Source organism: Eretmochelys imbricata, chromosome 7 (genome assembly GCF_965152235.1).
Source record: "Eretmochelys imbricata isolate rEreImb1 chromosome 7, rEreImb1.hap1, whole genome shotgun sequence".
NCBI classification, from domain to species: Eukaryota; Metazoa; Chordata; order Testudines; family Cheloniidae; genus Eretmochelys; species Eretmochelys imbricata.
Genome location: NC_135578.1, coordinates 24,230,183 through 24,248,113, shown reverse-complemented (window position 1 = coordinate 24,248,113; position 17,931 = coordinate 24,230,183). Strand labels below are relative to the sequence as shown.

Genomic DNA, 17,931 nt, shown 5'->3' with positions numbered 1-17,931 from the left:
TTCCCTCCGCACTCCCGTGCGCCAACACTCAGGATCTGTGCTCTGCTCTCTGTGTCAGGTTCGCCACGCTGGAGCGCAGCGGCCTCTTGCTCTACAATGGGCGCCTGAATGAGAAGCACGACTTCCTGGCCGTGGAAATCATTGATGGGCAGGTCCAGCTGAAATACTCCACAGGTGCGTGTGCACGAGAGCCTCTCAGCGTGTGTGTGTGTGAGCGTGGAAGAGAGGGGGTGTGTGCACAGGGGTCTGGCTCTGAGAGTGGGAGCGCACACCCGTTTGTGTGTCTGTGTGGCATCCATCAGAGGTGTGAGCGCAGAGGTGTGTGTGTTTGCGTAGGATTGTGTGTGTGTGTAGGAGCATACACTGGGGATGTGAGTGTGTATGCCTGCATAGGAGTGGGGGTGTGTGTGTGTGTGTGTTATCGCCATTGAAGACAGTGGAGGGGGGTGTTTGTGCGTGTATGCGCACGTGTCATTGCCGTTGAAGGCAGTGGGGGGGGTGTGTGTGCAAACATAGATGTTTAGAAAGCTAAAGATCACTTACGTTCCAATCAGATGAAATCCGAAGGCCCGTGAACGCCCATTTTTGCTGCTGTGCTCTCCGGATAAAGGGCTCAGCTCCATGAGAAGGAAAACGTGCTCTACATTAAAATTGATGCCTAACATAGACAAAATAACATATGGCCCAGAAGCCCTAATTTCTGAGCAGTGGTTTAAAGCCAGCTCAGCACCCTGCATGCCAAGATACCCAACCACATTCCCTTTCATGGGTTTCAGCAGGCGCAGTAAAACACTTCACAAGCAATTCAAGCTCAGCAAAGCCAATTAGCCGCAAATCAGCTAATGTACAATTACCAAAGGAAACGGCTCTCACCTGTGTGGCTGTAATAGTCTCTGGATGGTGACCTCAGCTGCAGGCAGGCCGCTCTCCCAGTGGAAATGCAAGTGCAGCAGCTCTAGTGCTGCTTAGGTCTTAGTGGTAGAAAAATGCCAGGGAAGCTTGATGGGGTTAGATGTATGATGGGCTGCGAGTGTCAGTCGTGTGCAGACAGGGGTCTGTACGAACAGGGGATGGGAGGTCAGCTGGGCTGCTAGGCTCCTCTTTTGCCTCTGCTCTGGGTGACTGTGCTTCAGGTCTGTTCAGACATATCTTTTCTACCTGCTTGCATCCTGCGGGGGTCTGGGCAGGCATCACCAGCCCCTTCCTGTGGTGTCATTATCTATCCTCTCAGGCACAGCTCCCTTGATGCTGTTCATCTGCTCACTAGTGCTCTCCCGAAATGGCCGAGTCCTTAGCTCTCTGGCTTAGCTGCCTGAGAGTGCAGAGCAAGCTCGTTCCTTCCTCATTTCAGTATCCAGCCAGCCTCTCACTGTAGCTCACATCGCTAGGTAGCAGGGGCTTCCTTCCTCTCTTAAAAATAACAGAGAGCTCATCGTAATGTCACTGCCTCCGAGTGACCTGTCTGTGCATCAGCTCTTTTCCTGAGGGCCGCTTAGTGGGAAGAAGGCCAACAGTGAGAAAGTTTGGTGAAGGTTGTGAAGGTTGGTTTCTTTGCTCGGGCTCCTGCTGGAGAAACACCAAAGCAAACACATTTGCAATTCAGGTGAATCAAAGAGCAACACTCAACACTGTGACCAGGGAGGCAGTGACCCAGCCTGTTATGTACTGATACATGCAGGGTGACATTTTTGTCTCTGATCCATCTTCTAGGAGGAGACGTTGAAAACGTTTAGCCAACAACTTGGGGTTAGTGAACATAACCTCTTTTGTTGACCAATTGGCGAAGGTTCAGGGAAGAGCCATGAGAATGATTAAAGGATTGAAAACCTGCCTTATAGTGATAGACTCAAGGAGATTCATCTATTTCGCTAAACAAAGAGAAGGTTAAGGGGTGACTTGATCATAGTCTAACAGTACCTACGTGGCGAACAGAAATGTGATAACAGTGGGCTCTTTGATCGAGCAGACAAGGTATAACAAACTCTAATGGCTGGAAGCTGAAGCTAGACAAGTTCAGACTAGAAATAAGGCAAAGTTTTTAACAGTGAGGGGAATGAATCATTGGAACAACTTACTAAGGGTTGAGGTGGATTCCCCATCACTGGAAATGTTTAAATCAAGATGGGATGTTTTTCTGGAAGATCTTCTCTAGTTCAACCACAGCTATTGGACATGAAGCAGGAATTAATTCAGGGAAGTCCTGTGGCCTATGGCATGCAGGAGATCAGATTAGATGGGTCCCTTCTGGCCTGAAAATCTATGATTCTCTGTTGTTCCTAGTGGTCCAGGTGGGTGTTTACTCTGGAGTGTGTGTGTATGTGTGTGTGTGAAAATGACATGGTGTGTGAGGGGGGTGTTTGGGTGCATGGGGGACTGTTTGCAGGGAATGAGTGTGGCCCTGTGGATGCATAACTCACAGCCTCGTCACTGCTCTGCTCCCTCCTGCCTGACCGCGTCTGTTTTATAGTGTGTAACAGTGTCGTGCTTTGCAGGTGAGTCGAGCACCCTGGTGACCCCGTACCTGCCGGGGGGTGTGAGTGATGGGCAATGGCATACAGTGCAGCTCCGCTACTACAACAAGGTACGTGCCCCCTCTTGTTTTCTCTCCCTGGGATTATCCTGTTTGTCCCACTGGCTGCAAGTCTGGAATTGGTGAGCTGCAAACACTGACCAGGCTTCCCCAGCAGGCACATTTTGCGGGAGTTGAGCAGTGCTGAGGGGCTGGGGATGTCCAGGCTGGATGTTCGGGACAGGAGGCCCTCAGTTCGTTAGGGAGGTCCCTGCTGTCCTGCCTTCCAAGCCTTGATTCAGCTTTCCAGTTCTGAGATTCTCCTAGCCAGGAGACCTGTCTTCTCGCCTTCTTTGTCCTACTGATAGGCTTCGTCGCCGATGGGAGCTGGGTCTAATTTTTCTATCTTTGTGAAAGTAGAAGGAATGCGGGCAAGGGGGCCACCCAGAGAGACCTGCAGATCTGAGGCATGTTTGTGCCATGCACATGGTGTGTCCCCTTGTGCTGAAGGAGCTGGCACTGAGGGAACCCCCCTACTAACTCCTTGGTTTTTTGGTTTCAGCCCAAGATTGGCTCCCTGGGAGTGGTGCAGGGGCCTTCCAAAGACAAGGTGGCCATCCTGATCGTGGATGAATGCGATGCATCAGTGGCGCTGCAGTTCGGCAGTGAGATTGGCAACTACTCCTGTGCAGCAGAGGGCACGCAGTCCAGCTCCAAGAAGTGAGTGTCCTGAGGGCCTGCTGCTCACGGCCGGGGGTGAGGGACTCAGGAACAGTGATAACCAGACTAAAAGGGAGCTCTGAGCTCCCCAAGTCCTGGCAGGAAAGAGCCTACACTGCTCCCACTCAGTGTATACTCCACTTGACCTGGGAAAGCTGGGCTGCCATGGAGCCAGAAGTCCCCTACAGCCCTGGTTGTCTCTGGTTTGTCCCACATCCTGCATGCCTGGCCAGGACAGTGTCAAAGGTCTGGCATTAATGCATGATGACATTGCCACAGAGCCTGAGCATGGAGCTTCCACCTCTTTCCCCTGGCTATGGGACCCAGGATGGGGCCTCAATTATTGTTCCCATGCCCAGCGGGTTATAACAGCCTGCTGCTGCACTGAGGGGAACTGACCAGTGTAGTGCTGTGTGGGGCCTGGATCTCTGCACAAATGCCTCTTACAGGCCTCTTCTCACAGGTCCCTCGACCTCACAGGGCCCCTGCTCCTCGGAGGGGTCCCCAATCTGCCTGAGAACTTCCCAGTGGCCCACAGGGACTTTGTGGGGTGCATGAGAGACCTGTACATCGACAACAAACGGATCGACCTGGCTACCTACATTGCAAACAATGGGACCTCTGCAGGTAACAGACAAGTGTGTGGTGCCTCTGCTCTGTACCAAGGCTGGCAGCCCAGGACACAGAATCCTTTCTCCATAGACAGGGCTGCCCAGGCCCTCATAACAACAGCACAGGTAGCACCAGCTTCCCTGCAGGACCCCGACCCTTTCCAGGAAAAAGAGAGAAACTGGCCTCCAGACCCCATGCAGTTGTGCTGATGTTCTTTGCGAAGTAGATGCCTCTGCTCTGCACAAGGACCTGAACAGACAGGAGCTTATTTCGCACCTCATTAGATAGTCCAGACCTGGGCCAGATTCCAGCCAGGATCTTAGTGGTGAAAGACTCCTGATCTCACGAATAGCCCTTGTTCTCACCTCAAATAGTGCTTCGCCATGCTGCACCATTCAGGAGCTTTACATCCGGTAGCACATGTGGGGACTGCAAAGTCAGCCTGTCCCTCGGGGGCCTAGGTGATTCCCTGGCAAAAGTCACTCTAGCTCTGAGCTGCCTTTTCACGCAATAAGGGGCCCTTGTTCCTGGATAGGAGGGCAGAGTACGGTGACTGTGTACTGACAGGGGCTTAGAGAACTCAGCCGCTGTGTCCACCTTTGGTCACTCTGAGGAGCTGCTGAGATTTCTCCCCCATCTCAGTGTTCAAGGTGCTGGGAGGGGAAGGTCAGGGCTGAGCCATTGCAAGTAACAGTCCCTTCCCCTTCCTCTGTCTCTGCCTTGGCCGCGTGTCTGCCATGTCCCCAGGATGCCACACCAAGCACACCTTCTGCGAGTCCAACCCCTGCAAGAACGGTGGCACCTGCTCAGTGGGCTGGGGAACCTTCTCCTGCGAGTGCCCCGTGGGCTTCGGGGGCAAGGACTGCAGGCATGGTGAGTGAGCCCTGCAGAGAGGCAGGCTGGGGCACACCAGCGACATGTTGGCCTGAAACTGTCCCTGAACATTCTGGTGAGAAGGAGCCGGGGAGGGGGGGGCTGAAGGCCCTGCATGGACTTGTCCATGCGTCAGTGGGATTCCCTTCCACAGGGGTTCCCCACCGGGGCCCTGCAGTGTGTGGTGTCACCAGCATTCGATTTCACAGAAGGGAAGTAGCCAGTTGCCCTGGCAACGGGTGCAGTAGGGATTGGAGAAATAAATACATAACTCCACTGAGAGGCTGGCGCCTCCTGGGAACGGCAGTACATGGAGCTTCCTGCCCCTCTTTGGCAAGAGGCACAGCTGGGCTCTGGCCTGCTCAGGCCCTGCAAAGACTGAGCCATCTAGTCTCCCTTGCCAAATGAAGTGTGAGTGAAGGCCCTGGGCAGGAATCAGTGCTCCTCACATTGCTCCAAAGCTCCACCGGCCTCATGCTCCTGCTTTCCCTTCCAGCCATGCACCATGCTCACTATTTCCATGGCAACAGCATCCTTTCCTGGGACTTCAAGAATGAGGTGAAGATCTCCATACCATGGTACGCGGGGCTGGCGTTCCGGACACGCCAGCTGGACGGGGCACTGCTTCAAGCTCATGCCGGCCAGTACACCACCATCCTCTGCCAGGTACTGCCACTGCAGCCACAAACACAGCATGGACAGCAGGGCCTCCCATGCTCTCCTCCTGGCTCTGCAAGGAAAGCCTGCTCACTGAATACAGAGGGAGCCTGACACTTGGTAGCTCCATGCATGGGTCCAGAAGCAGCTACTGCAGCTTGGGTTTGTCAGGGTTGCAGCAGTAGGGCTGACGCGTATGTGTCACAGCAGATTCCTGGCTGGTGCAGAGCTGGGAAGTCTTTCAGGCGGGCTCCTGGCTGAGCTGGGGACCCATCCCCATGTACAAAGCACATGTGAGGAGCGATGGGGAGGAAGGGGAGTAACCTGAGCTGGCTTGGGCCTTGATCATCACTTCTGTTGCTGGCTCCCCTTCTCCTCAGCTGGACTCTGGCATGCTGTCCTTCACGGTGAGTAGAGGCTCTGGGCATACCATCAAGCTCCTCCTGGACCAGATGCACCTGAGTGATGGGAAGTGGCACGACCTCCAGCTGGAGCTGCGGGATGTTCGCAGTGGGCGCGACGTGCGCTATATCATCACTGTCAGCCTGGACTTTGGGCTCTACCAGGTCTGTAGCCTCACACCCCCAGCCATGGGGATCACTCGGGGGGGGGGGGCTGGGGAGCAGAGTGTGAGGGCTGGTGTCCTGGCTCTGAGATTTGTAATCTCTGACTCCATCTGTCTGTCTAGGTGCTGCTACTATGCTTCTCACTGGCCTCGGGGGTAGCTGGGCATGTACATCTCCATGTACTTGACTAGATCTCTGCACAGTAGGGTTGTGTGGAGCGGGAAGGGAGTCCGGTGACCTGCAGACCCAGGTTTGGGGTCTGGGAATGGCATGTGAAGATCCTGTTTCTTGGCCTCTTTTGCAGGACACAGTGGTTGTTGGAAATGAGCTGCATGGGCTGAAGATGAAGCATCTTCACATTGGGGGGATCCCAGGGTCTGGCGAGGTGCAGAGTGGTCTGAAGGGCTGCGTACAGGTGAGTGCTCAGCTCCAGCAGCCTCCCATGCTGGGCGGTGTTCAAAGATGGGAAATTTGAGTCCCCAGACCTATCTGCAGAAGCTACTCCCAGAGCCCATTCCAGATGCACACAGAAATCCAGTCCAGGGCCCTCTGCTCCCAGGGGCTGCACCCAGAGCGTCTGTGGACATGCTTCAGACTTGAGCACTCTGCATGGGGGGCTCTGGAAGAACAGAAGGTGACTACTGGGCAGAGCAGCAGGATGTGAGCAGGAGGGAAGGAGAATTGATGGGAATAGCCTGGCAATGTTTGCTGGGTGACTCTTCAGAGCCCTTGGGGAGCTCGGTTCTGAGGTAGCACCTCTCAGATCTGCAGGAGTCAGCTTCCTGCAGCCATAAGGGTGGAGCCAGGGTCCCGCCCTTAGAGCCGAGCTGGGTCACCCTGGCCAGGCTCCTGTCACTGAAGCCCTGAGCCCCATTCCCGAATGAACCTGGCTTTACCATGTATTTCTGACTTGGTTTTCAGGGGGTGCGCCTAGGTGACACGCCCTCTGGGATGGCATTACCCAAGCCCAACAGAGCTTTGAACATGGAGGCAGGATGCAGCATGCCCAACCCCTGTGACTCCAGCCCTTGCCCTGCCAACGGTATCTGCAGGGATGAGTGGCAGAGCTACTCCTGCGTGTGCCAGCCAGGTAGGGCCCATCCAACAGAGCGGCAGGCAGCTCTGTCTTCCTTTCACTCCTTGTTCCCCTTTTCTGTTCTCTCTCCATTCTGTTTCTCTTCCATTCGTTACTTCTCCCCTTTGCCTGGCTTATCTCTTCTCTCTCCTTCTGCCACCACTCTTCAGGGCTATTTCTACACACAGCAATGCTCCCTTGGGCCATAGCACTATGAGCAATGGCTCACTCAGTAGCTTGCTCACCTGGCCAGAGGCTGGAAATCCTTTTAGAAAGCGGCAGGCAGAAGTTTGGTTGGTCTGGCTCAGTAGAGAGCAAAATGCCCTGGGATCCACCTGAATAAACGCCATCTCCCTCTGGCCTCTACCCCAGCACGACTGGATTTTCACAGTGTTTCCTTAGGAAGCCATGGGGGTTCGCTCCCTGTTTTGAAGGTCTGTGTCTGTCCTCTCAGGATACTACGGTGGGGACTGCGTGGACGTGTGCCACCTGAACCCCTGCAAGAATAAGTCAGTGTGTCGACGGAAGCCAGGCTCTCCCCTTGGCTACGTGTGTGAGTGTGGAGGAAACCACTTTGGGCAGTACTGCGAGCACAGGTGAGCCCAAGGGCAGCTCTGCCTCGGCAGGACTTGGCTCTCTTCCCAGCAACAGTCTCCAGGCCCCTCACAGGGATCCTGGTGCTCGGAGGATGTTGGTGTTTAAGTCGGGGTTTGGGATCGGCCACTGCTTGTTACTGCCCTGCTGAGGTCAGACTCCTTCCTTTGTAGCATTACCGATGGCTAGTGGGGAAGCAGCCGTGAAGGAGGGTGGCGACGCTGGGTGAAGAATAGGCTGCTGCAGCAGATGTGCTCTAGCACTAGGCGATTGGTCCTGTTCTGGGTGTTCCCTCCCCGGCTCTCCTGGGAGGTGGCGCTCCCCCTCTGGCCAGTCACGAGAGTGCACTCATTGGTTCAAGTGCAATGACAGGCGGGCTGGCTTTAAAGGAGAGATGGGGGCTCCTCTGGGATCTCCCCTCCCTGTGCCCTACTCTGCTCCTCTTCAGAGACCCCGTGTGGCTTTTTCTCTCTCTGTGGCTGAGGGAAGTTTGAATCCATCTCTCATTGGCACCCATCAGTGCTGCTCTGAATATTGTCCAAGTGGGGCTGCTCAAATCCAATGCAAGTCCTTCCTTCCAACCCCAGTGGGGAAGCCTGCTGCCTGCCAGGGGCGGGGGCCAAGCCTGGGAGCCAAACTCTGCTCCCAGGAGCTCATGAGCACTCACGAGGTGGCCATGCTCCTGGAAGGGGTGTCAGGGCACGGTGCGTGAGAGAAGGCTGTCGGGTGACTGTGGGTTTCTTTCCTCAGGGTGGATCAGCAATGTCCGAAGGGCTGGTGGGGGAACCCGACCTGTGGGCCCTGTAACTGCGACGTGAACAAGGGCTTTGACCCAGACTGTAATAAAACCAACGGGCTGTGCCACTGTAAGGTGAGGGGGCAGCTGTGCAGACATACCCCTCATCTCGCCCACCCTCGAGCACCTGAGCTGTGGCCCTCTTCCCGTCTGCCTTTGTCAGTGGCCTCCTCCGTCCTGTAGTACTCTAGGCAATCACTATCTCCCCTGTTCTTCGATGGCCCGCACCCCTTGCACACGTCCAACCTGCCAGCACCATTTGTAGTCCGCTGGCTCTGGCCCTGCATGACTCCGTGACCGGCCAGCTGGGACAGAGTGTGAATTCCCGGAGGGCCGTCCTTGCTCTCCTGTGGAAAGCTGTGTTTCAGTCCCCGTGCTGCTGGGGCCCAACAAGGAGCGGAGGGGAGAGGGAAGCGGCAGGCAGGTGGGAAGTGGGGCGTACATGCGCTCAGAACTTGGGGGACCTGTCTGTAAGTTGGGAGGAAGCTGGAAGAGTCCCAGCATGTGCTGCTTTGCATAGGATGCTGCCACACCGACCTGGGGCTGGCCCTGATCCCCAAGCTGGGGCTGTGTCAGCCAGCACAGTGCTAAGAAGCTGACATTTAGGTGCTTATCTCTCTTGCTGTCTGGCTGGTCCCCCTCCCCTTCCCACTGTGTCCTTCCCCTGTCTTACCAGGGCCCTCACTCTTCCCCTCGGGCCCTTCCTCTGGCCACCCTGCTGCTCCCCCTCCCATGATTCATCTGTCTCACCGCCTTCCCTGCCCCTCTCCGCCAGGAGTTCCATTACCGTCCCAAAGGGAGTGACACCTGTCTGCCCTGCGACTGCTACCCCATTGGCTCCTCCTCGCGCTCATGTGACCAGGAAATGGGCCAGTGCCTCTGCAGGCCCGGAGTGATAGGTCGACAGTGCAACAGCTGTGACAGCCCTTTTGCAGAGGTGACGCCAAGTGGCTGTGAGGGTGAGTTTGGAGAGACATGTGTGTTCTGCATGGGACAGCAACCTGCGGCCAGAGCAGCATGGCCTGACTCTGAGCTCAGGCACTAGAAGCTTAGGGACGGTGCCAGCCAAAACTCCCCGGACAGTCTCCTGGGGCACTGCCCTTGATCCCCTCCTGCGGGACACTCTCCTGGGACAGAACCCCTCCCCTCTGCTCCCGCTTAACTCCGGCTCCTTCATTTCCATTTGCAGTGCTCTATGACGGCTGCCCTAAAACCCTGAGAGCTGGTGTCTGGTGGCCTCAGACCAAGTTTGGGCTCCCAGCTGCAGTGCCGTGTCCCAAAGGCTCCTTGGGTAAGTGATCCTCATGAGAAGGCTGCAGAGAGGGACATGTGGCTGGACCCCTAGAGGGAACATCCTGCCACGTCGATCATCCTCAGAAAGATGGAACCCCCCTCAGCCCACAACAAGGTTCTAAACCCCCGATGGCCAGCTCCTGCTGCTAGCGCTGCCCCGGGCAGTCAGGAGGAGCTGCTGTGATTGTCAGGTTTGGAGCCATGGAGGCCTGTGTCTCAGGGCTTTGAGGTGCGGAGAATTGTTGTCTGAGGGGAAATGGACTGGAAAACAGAGAGCAGGAGGAGCTGTGAGAGCAGAGGAGATCTTCACAGACCCTAGTCCAGACAGAGAGGTGGGGCTGCAATCTCACAATGAGATCCAAGCTCCCCGACCAGAGCTTCTCTGGAGGTCTTCTCAACACAGCCAGGAGTGCAGGGGCACTTCTGTGAGCAGCCTAGATGTAGGCCCAGAAACATCACTCATACAAAAAACCCAGGAACATCCCTTCCCTCCAGCCCCACCTATCATGGCATCCACTGCTGACTGAGCAGATGCTGCTGGCACTGCACCCGGGACGCAGAGGAAGGTTCTGCACCCACAATGCCCTGCTGCTCACTCCTCCTCCTCGAATTCAACCCTAGTGCAGAGAGCCAGAGTCCCAGTCAGTTGTAACTGTCACCGTGGGGCGGAGGAAGAGAGCAGCAGCCCAGGCCATTGAGATGACATTCAGCACCTTGAAGCAAAGATGAGTCAGTGCAGAGTGGGGATCTGATGTGGCCCTGTCAGCCACACTCCGGCCCAGCTCCCGAGCAGGCTTCAAAGGCAGCCCCAGCTAGAGCGCGTTGTAGCGATTCAGCCGTGGCTGACTTTGGAGAGTGCCACATCAGAAAGGAAGGACAGCAACCTCCAGGCCAGTGGGAGATGGGAATCACTGGCTTCTGGGAATCCAGGGCAGTTCAGCCCCTCCCCTCCTCCAGACATTTCCCCAGGGACGTGCGTTCTTCTCCCACTCCGGGTTTCAGCTCCTAACCATGTCGCTTCTCTTCCCCGTTTTCACTCCCTCCTGATCAGGTTTGCGGGGTGCAGGTAAGGACCCGGTGTTGTCCCGTTTCCCTCACTATGTGTTGCAAGGTCTGCTCTGCGTGGCTTTCCATTCCCCTCTCACTGCCTGAGACACCCGCAGACCCCATGCTTCCAGGGCTGCTGACTGTGTTACTAACGCTGCACCTCGCATTGGCTTCCTTATACCCATGTCCGCCCTCGATTGCCTTTCCTATCCCCGAGCAAACTAACTTGCAGAGATTCGACTGCAGCCAGACACTGCTCCCCTCTCTCTCCCACCCCTTTATGTCTTGCTGCCTTTACAGTGTATCGTTTGCTCTGGGTGGCCCAATAGGCTGCGGTGCGGGGATCTCGCAGTGCTCCTGTCCCTGTGAGATGTGTGCCAGTTTGCAGTCAGCCTCGGCCGTGGGCTACTGAGGAGCTCACTTGTTTAGGCTTTGAGGGGGAAGGGCTAGTAACTGTAGGAAGAGGAGAGTAAGTGCTGTCTGCTCTGCTAGCACCTGCTGCTGGTTGGTTTGCAGGGTGCTATGGGCATCAAAGGCTAATGGGCACTTCCCTTCAGACCAGAGGAAAGGAGCTGCCATCTATTGGGGAAGGCAGATGAAGGGCCATTAGAGAGTCCATGGAAAGAAGTGGCAGTAGGAGGACATTTGCCCTGATCAAGGTGGGGGCCATGTGTGGCCAAGGCAGAGGATCTTTTGGGGTACACAAAGAGCAGAAACAAAGGCACAGCTGTCAAAGAGGAGCTCTCTGTGCCTAGCAGGCTGGCTTATGGGCCTGGGGCCAGAGCAACTGGAAATCACTGCAACCCATGACCTAGCTTCTTCATGGCCCATCTTCTCGAAGTAGAGTGGCCCCAACCCTACCTCTGGGGTTGCCAGTTGTCTGGTTTTCGACCGGAATGCCTGGCTGAAAAGGGACACTGGCCGCTCCAGTTGGCACCGCTGACGGGGCCGTTAAAAGTCTGGTTGGTGGTGCAGCGGGACGAAGGCAGGCTCCCTACTGGCCCTAACTCCGCGCAGGCCCAGGAAGCGGCTGCCAAGTCCTTGTGGCCCCTTCGCGCATGGGTGACCAGGGAGGCTCCACGCGCTGCCCCTGCCCCAAGTGCCAGCTCTGTAGCTCCCATTGCCTGAGAACCGCAACCAATGGGAGCTGTGGGGCGACGCCTGTGGGCACGGGGGCAGCGCACGGAGCCTCCCTGGCCACCCATGCGCCCAGAGGCTGCAGGGACCAGGCGGCCACTTCCTGGGAGCCATGGTAAGCGCCACCAGGACCCTGAACCCTCTCCCGCACCCCAACCCCCTGCCCCAGTTCGGAGTCCCCTCCCACACCCAAACTCTCTGCCGGAGTCCGCACCTTGCATCCCCCCCAACACCATGCCCCAGCCTTGAGCCCCCTCCTGCCCCAGGCTGGAGCCCACACCCACCCCCGCTGGAGCCCTCACCCCCACACACACACCCCAACCTTCTGCCCCAGCCCGGATCCCCCTCCTTCACCCCAAACCCCTCATCCCCAGCTCCACCCCAGAGCCCACACTTCCAGCCAGATTCCTCACTTTCCCATACCCCAACCCCCTGCCCCAGCCCGGTGAAAGTGAGAGAGGGTGGGGGAGAGCGAGTGACGGAGGGAGGGGGGATGGAGCAAGCAGAGGAGGGGCCTCAGAGAAGGGGCACAGCAGGGGCAGAGACTTGGGGAAGAGCCGGGGCAGGGGTGTTCGGTTTTGTGCCATTAGAAAGTTGGCAACCCTACCTATCTCACATGCCATGTCGTCAGTTCACCCTTCTGGGTGGGAAGGGCCATTCTCTAGTTAGCCCATCGTAGAGGGAGCCATGATAAAGGAGCCCAATGACCAAGAATGTTCTGCAGGATCCTACCCAAAATATGGCAACTCAGCGAGGCCACTGGGATTGTTACGGGGATTGAGGCTCATTCTTCCGCTGAAGGGAGGGCAAGAAGTAGAGAACAGAGAGAATGGGTCCCCCTTTGCTGGTTGCTTCCACCACTGAGCCTCTTCTGTCTCTGGCCTGGTTGGCTGGGTTGATAATACGGAGGAGGAGGAGAAGCCTGTAGGGGAAGATAGGAGTGATGATGATGATGATGAAGGGGCTGGAAGGCTGAACATGGGAGCTCCATTGGGCCAGGAACTCCTGACCTCTCATCCTGGCTTCCCCACCAACCTGTCTGACCTTGGGCAAGTTGCTTCCCCTCTCTGAGCCTCAGTTTCCCCATCAGTAAAACTGAGATAGTGCCATTGACCCTGCTGAGGGTGGGAGGCGCATTAGTCACTGTGTGTCTAGCCCCCTAAGTGCTGATTTGTTATTCTGCTGGCGCTGCCCCTGTTCGAGACATTGACGTGGGCAGTGCTGGTGCCACTCATGGCAATTGTGCATGGTGAGCTTCATATGACAGCTAGGTCAATGGGATGTGATACTCACTGGCATTAATGATGCACTTGCTGCTGATGATGATCATTGTGCTGCTTTTGGGATGGATAACGTGGACCCTGCTGGGGGGCTGTTAATGAGGATATGGATTGTGTGGGTGGTTTTTAAACAGAACTGGTTGATAGCACATATATTATTATTTATATTCTAGGAGCACCGAGGCTTCAGCCAGGATCAGGGCCCTACTGTGCTAGGCACTGTCCAGACACAGAGTGAGAGATGGTGGCTGCCCGAAGAGCTTATCATTTAAGGACTTTCTACACAGAGAAAGCTACCAGCATAACTACACTGGCATAATTGTACTGCTTTAGCTATACAGGTGTAACTCCCTGTGTGGACACTCATTCCAGAATGTGTGTGGCCACCCGGGGAGATATACTGGTCTAACTAAACCCATATAATTACACCAGTGTAGTTATGCCAGTAAACTTCCTCGTGTCTCAAAGTTCTAAGCAGACAAAGGCTGTGAGAGAGAGATGCAACGTCCCAGCAGGGATTTCAGTGAATGCAAGCACCAGGCCAGGTGGACTGGGATTTGTCAGTCATGTCTTTCGTCAGCTGTGGGGGTCCGGTGAGCACTGGGGGAGGTACATACTTGTCTGTCAATATGCAAAGGTGCATAGAATGGAGCCCCGATAACCTCGTGAATTACATTGCTTGTTATTTGCTATTCATTATTCCCCTCTCTAAAAGTCTCATCCAGTCAGCTACACCGTGAAACACGGGTAACCAATCACATGCCACAAATAGGAAATAACTGAAGGGAGTGGCTTCTAAACAACCCAAAGTTTGATCATGATTTTTCCCAGTTATTGGGTGAATTGTTATGGAAACTGGAACTGTTCACAGAGAGACTTGCCAGTGACAACTCCCAGATGAATGCGAGTTGAATTCAGAATGGGTAGTTCAGCTGGTCCCCTTAGCAATCCAGGGCTTTGATGTTACTTCCCAGTGCTGTTCTGAGTGATACTGACAGCATGGTGGGTTAGCTTTGGGAATGGCACTGTCCTAACCAGCTGGGAAACTGTGTCCTGCATCTCTGAGTTTTGAATCGGCAACGCCTCTTCTTTCAGGTGCAGCGATTCGCCACTGCGATGGAGAGAGGGGTTGGCTGGAACCCGATCTCTTCAACTGCACATCGCCTGCCTTCAAGGAGCTCTCGACACTGGTAACTGCCCTCTTTACTCCTTCCCCAGGCTGCAGCTCACTGGGAGGGGGTAGCTCTTGGAAGCTACATTTTCAAAAGAGCTCAGTTCCCATTTAGGCCCCTAAATAAGGGCTGGACTTTCCATAGTGCTCAGCAGCTACCCTGGTGAGACTCGTGGCTGGGCTTTCCACCGTGCTCAGCACCCACCATGCACCCAACATCAGAGCTCTTTTGAAAATCCGGTCCAATTATGGGTGCTGAGCTCTTGAAAATCCAGCCCTAGAGGGGACCAGAACATGACCCTGTTTCCATCAGGAGCCCCTCTCAATACTTGGATCCTCCAGACCTGCCCTTCCTTGAAATAGGGATTTAATTTTAGCCTAATTTGTCAGACTATCACAAGCACAAACTGCCCCTGATGGATAAGTGCATTAATCCCAGCCCAGTATTCGAAGAGAAAGCATCAATAATCCCAAGAGGGCCATAGGATCAGATGATTCAGCATCCTCTGTTTCGACAGCAATAAATGGTCATGCAGCCGCTCTCTCACCACCCTCAGCGTGTTCATTTTTAAGCCACATCTACACGACTACTTACTTCCCTCGGGGTGTGAAAAAGCCACCCCTGAGCAACATAAGTTACACTGACAGAAGTGCCGATGTGGACAGTGCTACGTCGGTGGGAGAGCTTCCCCTGCCAGCAGACCTACCATCACTCGCTCGTTGGAGGTGAATTAATGATGTCAACAGGAGAGCTCTCTCCCATCCGCATAGGGCGACTACAAGGGAGAGCTTCCAGCAGCAAAGCTGCATCAATACAACTGCACTGCTGTAAGCTGTCTAGTGTGGACATCGCCTTAGTTATTGGCTGATCAGTAAGATTAAATGATAAATCTTTAGGTTCCTCTAACAATTGAGTTTCCAGGCTTTGGGACAAGTCATTACTGCTGGATTGCTAATTTCAACTCTTAGCCTGTCTTTGAAATTCCTTCACCCTGTTGGGGAGCTTCCTCTGAAGTTACTTTTTTGTTTTAATTCACAGTTCTGTCACACAAGTGGATAACAACATATCAGTAGCTGCTGTTTGCCTGGGGTTCAATAATACCGAGCTCCGCTGCTCAAAGTCTAAGCAGCCTGTAGATGTAGTAGGGGAGAGTTAAAGGGATGCTCTCAACTGTCAGAATCAAAATTCTCTCTGAATATTGTTTAGTCCACCTCAGTTATGACTAACACTGAAGATTCTTGTAATTAAATGAGATGGGAGAGAAAACATTGTATTAGCTGCTCTTTTCCCGCAGTTTGTTTGTTTTGTGCACAGCGCTTTCCCTAGAATAGTCAGTTTCACCCGGTGGTTTGTGTGGATTTTCACACAACGGCGGAGAACAAAAGAGTGTCTATTTTAAAACAGGAAAATGTGATGGTAACACTACAACAAATGTCGTCTGGGCACCTGTGCAGATGTGGAACCTGAAACCACTTTGAAAATGTCTTTTTGAAGTTGACTAGATTTCAGGCTGAAGGGGGGTCTCTATAACTATCAGACCTGCTTGCATGGAGTTAAATGACACACAGCTATCCTCAGGGGTTTCTTCTCCCCCAGGGGAGCAGATTCCTGAGGCACAGTTTGCTGCCCACTCGAGCGACTGTTTCGTCCCAGCACCTGCCGTTGGCCTTGTGACTGTCCTTAGAGATAATCCTTCCATTGACAGGCTTGCAGAGGTGGCCAGCACAGTCCAAGGGCAATCTGATCCCCAAACCCAGCCGCTGGGTCTGTAGTGCATCAGCATTTCTCCCTGTTACCCCTGGCTTAAAGCTGGGGAGAGAGGGACCAGATTTTAGCTCCACATTGCACCGTTTCATCCCGTCTCCATTCTCTCTGTTGGCAGCTGGAGGGCCTGGAGAGGAACGAGACGGAGCTGAACACCATTGAGGCGAAGAAGTTGGCGCACCGGCTGCGCGCAGTGACGGACCAGATGGAGCGCTACTTCGGCAACGACGTTCACATCACCTACCGCCTGCTGTCCCGCCTGATGGAGTTTGAGAGCAGGCAGCATGGCTTCGGCCTGACCGCCACCCAGGACGCCCACTTCAACGAGGTGAGCGCCCTTCTGGTTGGGAGGAGCCCTCCTCCTTACCCTTCCCTGCTGAGCAAGGCAGAGCTCATCGGCACTGCCCCTTGGTCAGCCACAGCACAGCTTCTCTGGGACTTAAGGATGCTGCCTTCTCAGCCTCATCAGCCTCACCAGCCTGGGACTGTGGCTCTGAGCCCTGGGGAGCAGGGACCCTTACCTCCAGGTAGGATGGCTGCAGCCTTTGTCCCGGCTTGTGAGCCATTATGGGTGGTGCCTGCCCCATCTCATTGCTCCGTCCCTTTGTTACTCTGAGTAGCTAAAGGGTGTGAAGCCCACGGCGGGCAGGGGAGAGCCAAGGGGGTGCGACCGAGCAAGGGCCAGTGTGAATTGAGTGAGGAAACCCTTCCCATTCCTGCAAAGGGTGAGAGCCTGGGATCGTCTCCCAGTGGTGCGACACTCAGCTCCGAGCACACCCCATCCCCCTTCTTTCCTGGCTCGCCTGCAGCAGGCAGGGGAGGTGACGGAGAGAGGAGGCGTAGAAGATTTCAAAGAAAGGTCTTTTCCCTTCAAGCCTGCTGAAGACTCTCCCTCTGTCTGCAGAACCTGCTGAGGGCAGGCAGCTCGGTGCTGGCCCTGGAGAACCAGGAGCACTGGGACGTGCTGCTGCAGAGCGACCATGGCAGCATGGGGCTGATGGAGCAGCTAAGAGAGTACACGGGCACGCTCGCCAGCAACATGAAACTCACCTACCTGAACCCCCTTGGCGTGGTGACCCCCAACATCAGTGAGTAGGCAGCAGGCTGGAAGCATTGCCAGGAGGGCAGTGGTGCAAGGCATGCAGCTCTGACACCACACTTCAAAGAGTTAAAACGGGCACAAATGCCAATCTGAGGCCACGCTCCAGCTGTGATCGTCAGCTGAGGAGGGTGCAGCTGGTCAGCTGTTGAATGGGAGGCCCCCAGGAAAGCCTGAAGTGCTGCAGAAAGTGGTGGTCTTTCCTCTGAGTCAGCAGAGACTTGGGGTGCTGTGCTGCTGGAGGAGATCTAAAGCTAAACTCACGGCTCCCACCCCTTTGGGTCATGAAAGCTCCCGTTGCTCTTTGTGAGAGTCGCGGTGTTACCCCCTCTGTCCTGGCCAAATCACAGTGGTAGCAATTCCATTCCAGTTTATTCCCCCAGCAGTGTCAGCTAAAGAAGTTATTCCTTGCTGCCCTGAACGCTCCCCCAAGGGAGCTGCAAGCCAGTAGCTGGGTTTGGGATGGTGATTCTACCATGGTAAAGCTGCTGCCTATGTGTTATTCCCAGTCTTCCATAAATCCTTTAGGAAAGGATCCACTGACCACAACCTTCTACAACTCCTCCTAAGTGCATACCCCCGCAGAAGGGGCCAGCATACCCTTGGCTACCTGCTGTTAGCTTGCTGAGGGTTTGCCATGGGGTTCTGATGACTAGAAGGCTGACTGGTTCTACTCTCCCCAAACTCACATGTGGATTTGGGATGTGCATCCATAGGTGGTTGTCTCACATGGAGCT

The 17,931-nt window shown here is 55.0% G+C and overlaps 1 protein-coding gene across 1 annotated transcript in view; it reads left to right on the top strand.

The window, feature by feature from the left end:
• CELSR3 (cadherin EGF LAG seven-pass G-type receptor 3) overlaps positions 1–17,931 on the top strand; it is a 112,039-nt gene that overhangs the window by 31,718 nt on the left and 62,390 nt on the right. The window contains 16 exon segments of the mRNA XM_077821482.1: positions 59–174; positions 2,493–2,581; positions 3,072–3,229; positions 3,693–3,856; positions 4,589–4,714; positions 5,211–5,380; positions 5,752–5,937; positions 6,242–6,352; positions 6,859–7,027; positions 7,467–7,608; positions 8,357–8,477; positions 9,178–9,361; positions 9,592–9,693; positions 14,255–14,349; positions 16,214–16,423; positions 17,000–17,183. Coding sequence (XP_077677608.1) covers positions 59–174; positions 2,493–2,581; positions 3,072–3,229; positions 3,693–3,856; positions 4,589–4,714; positions 5,211–5,380; positions 5,752–5,937; positions 6,242–6,352; positions 6,859–7,027; positions 7,467–7,608; positions 8,357–8,477; positions 9,178–9,361; positions 9,592–9,693; positions 14,255–14,349; positions 16,214–16,423; positions 17,000–17,183 — 2,327 coding nt within the window.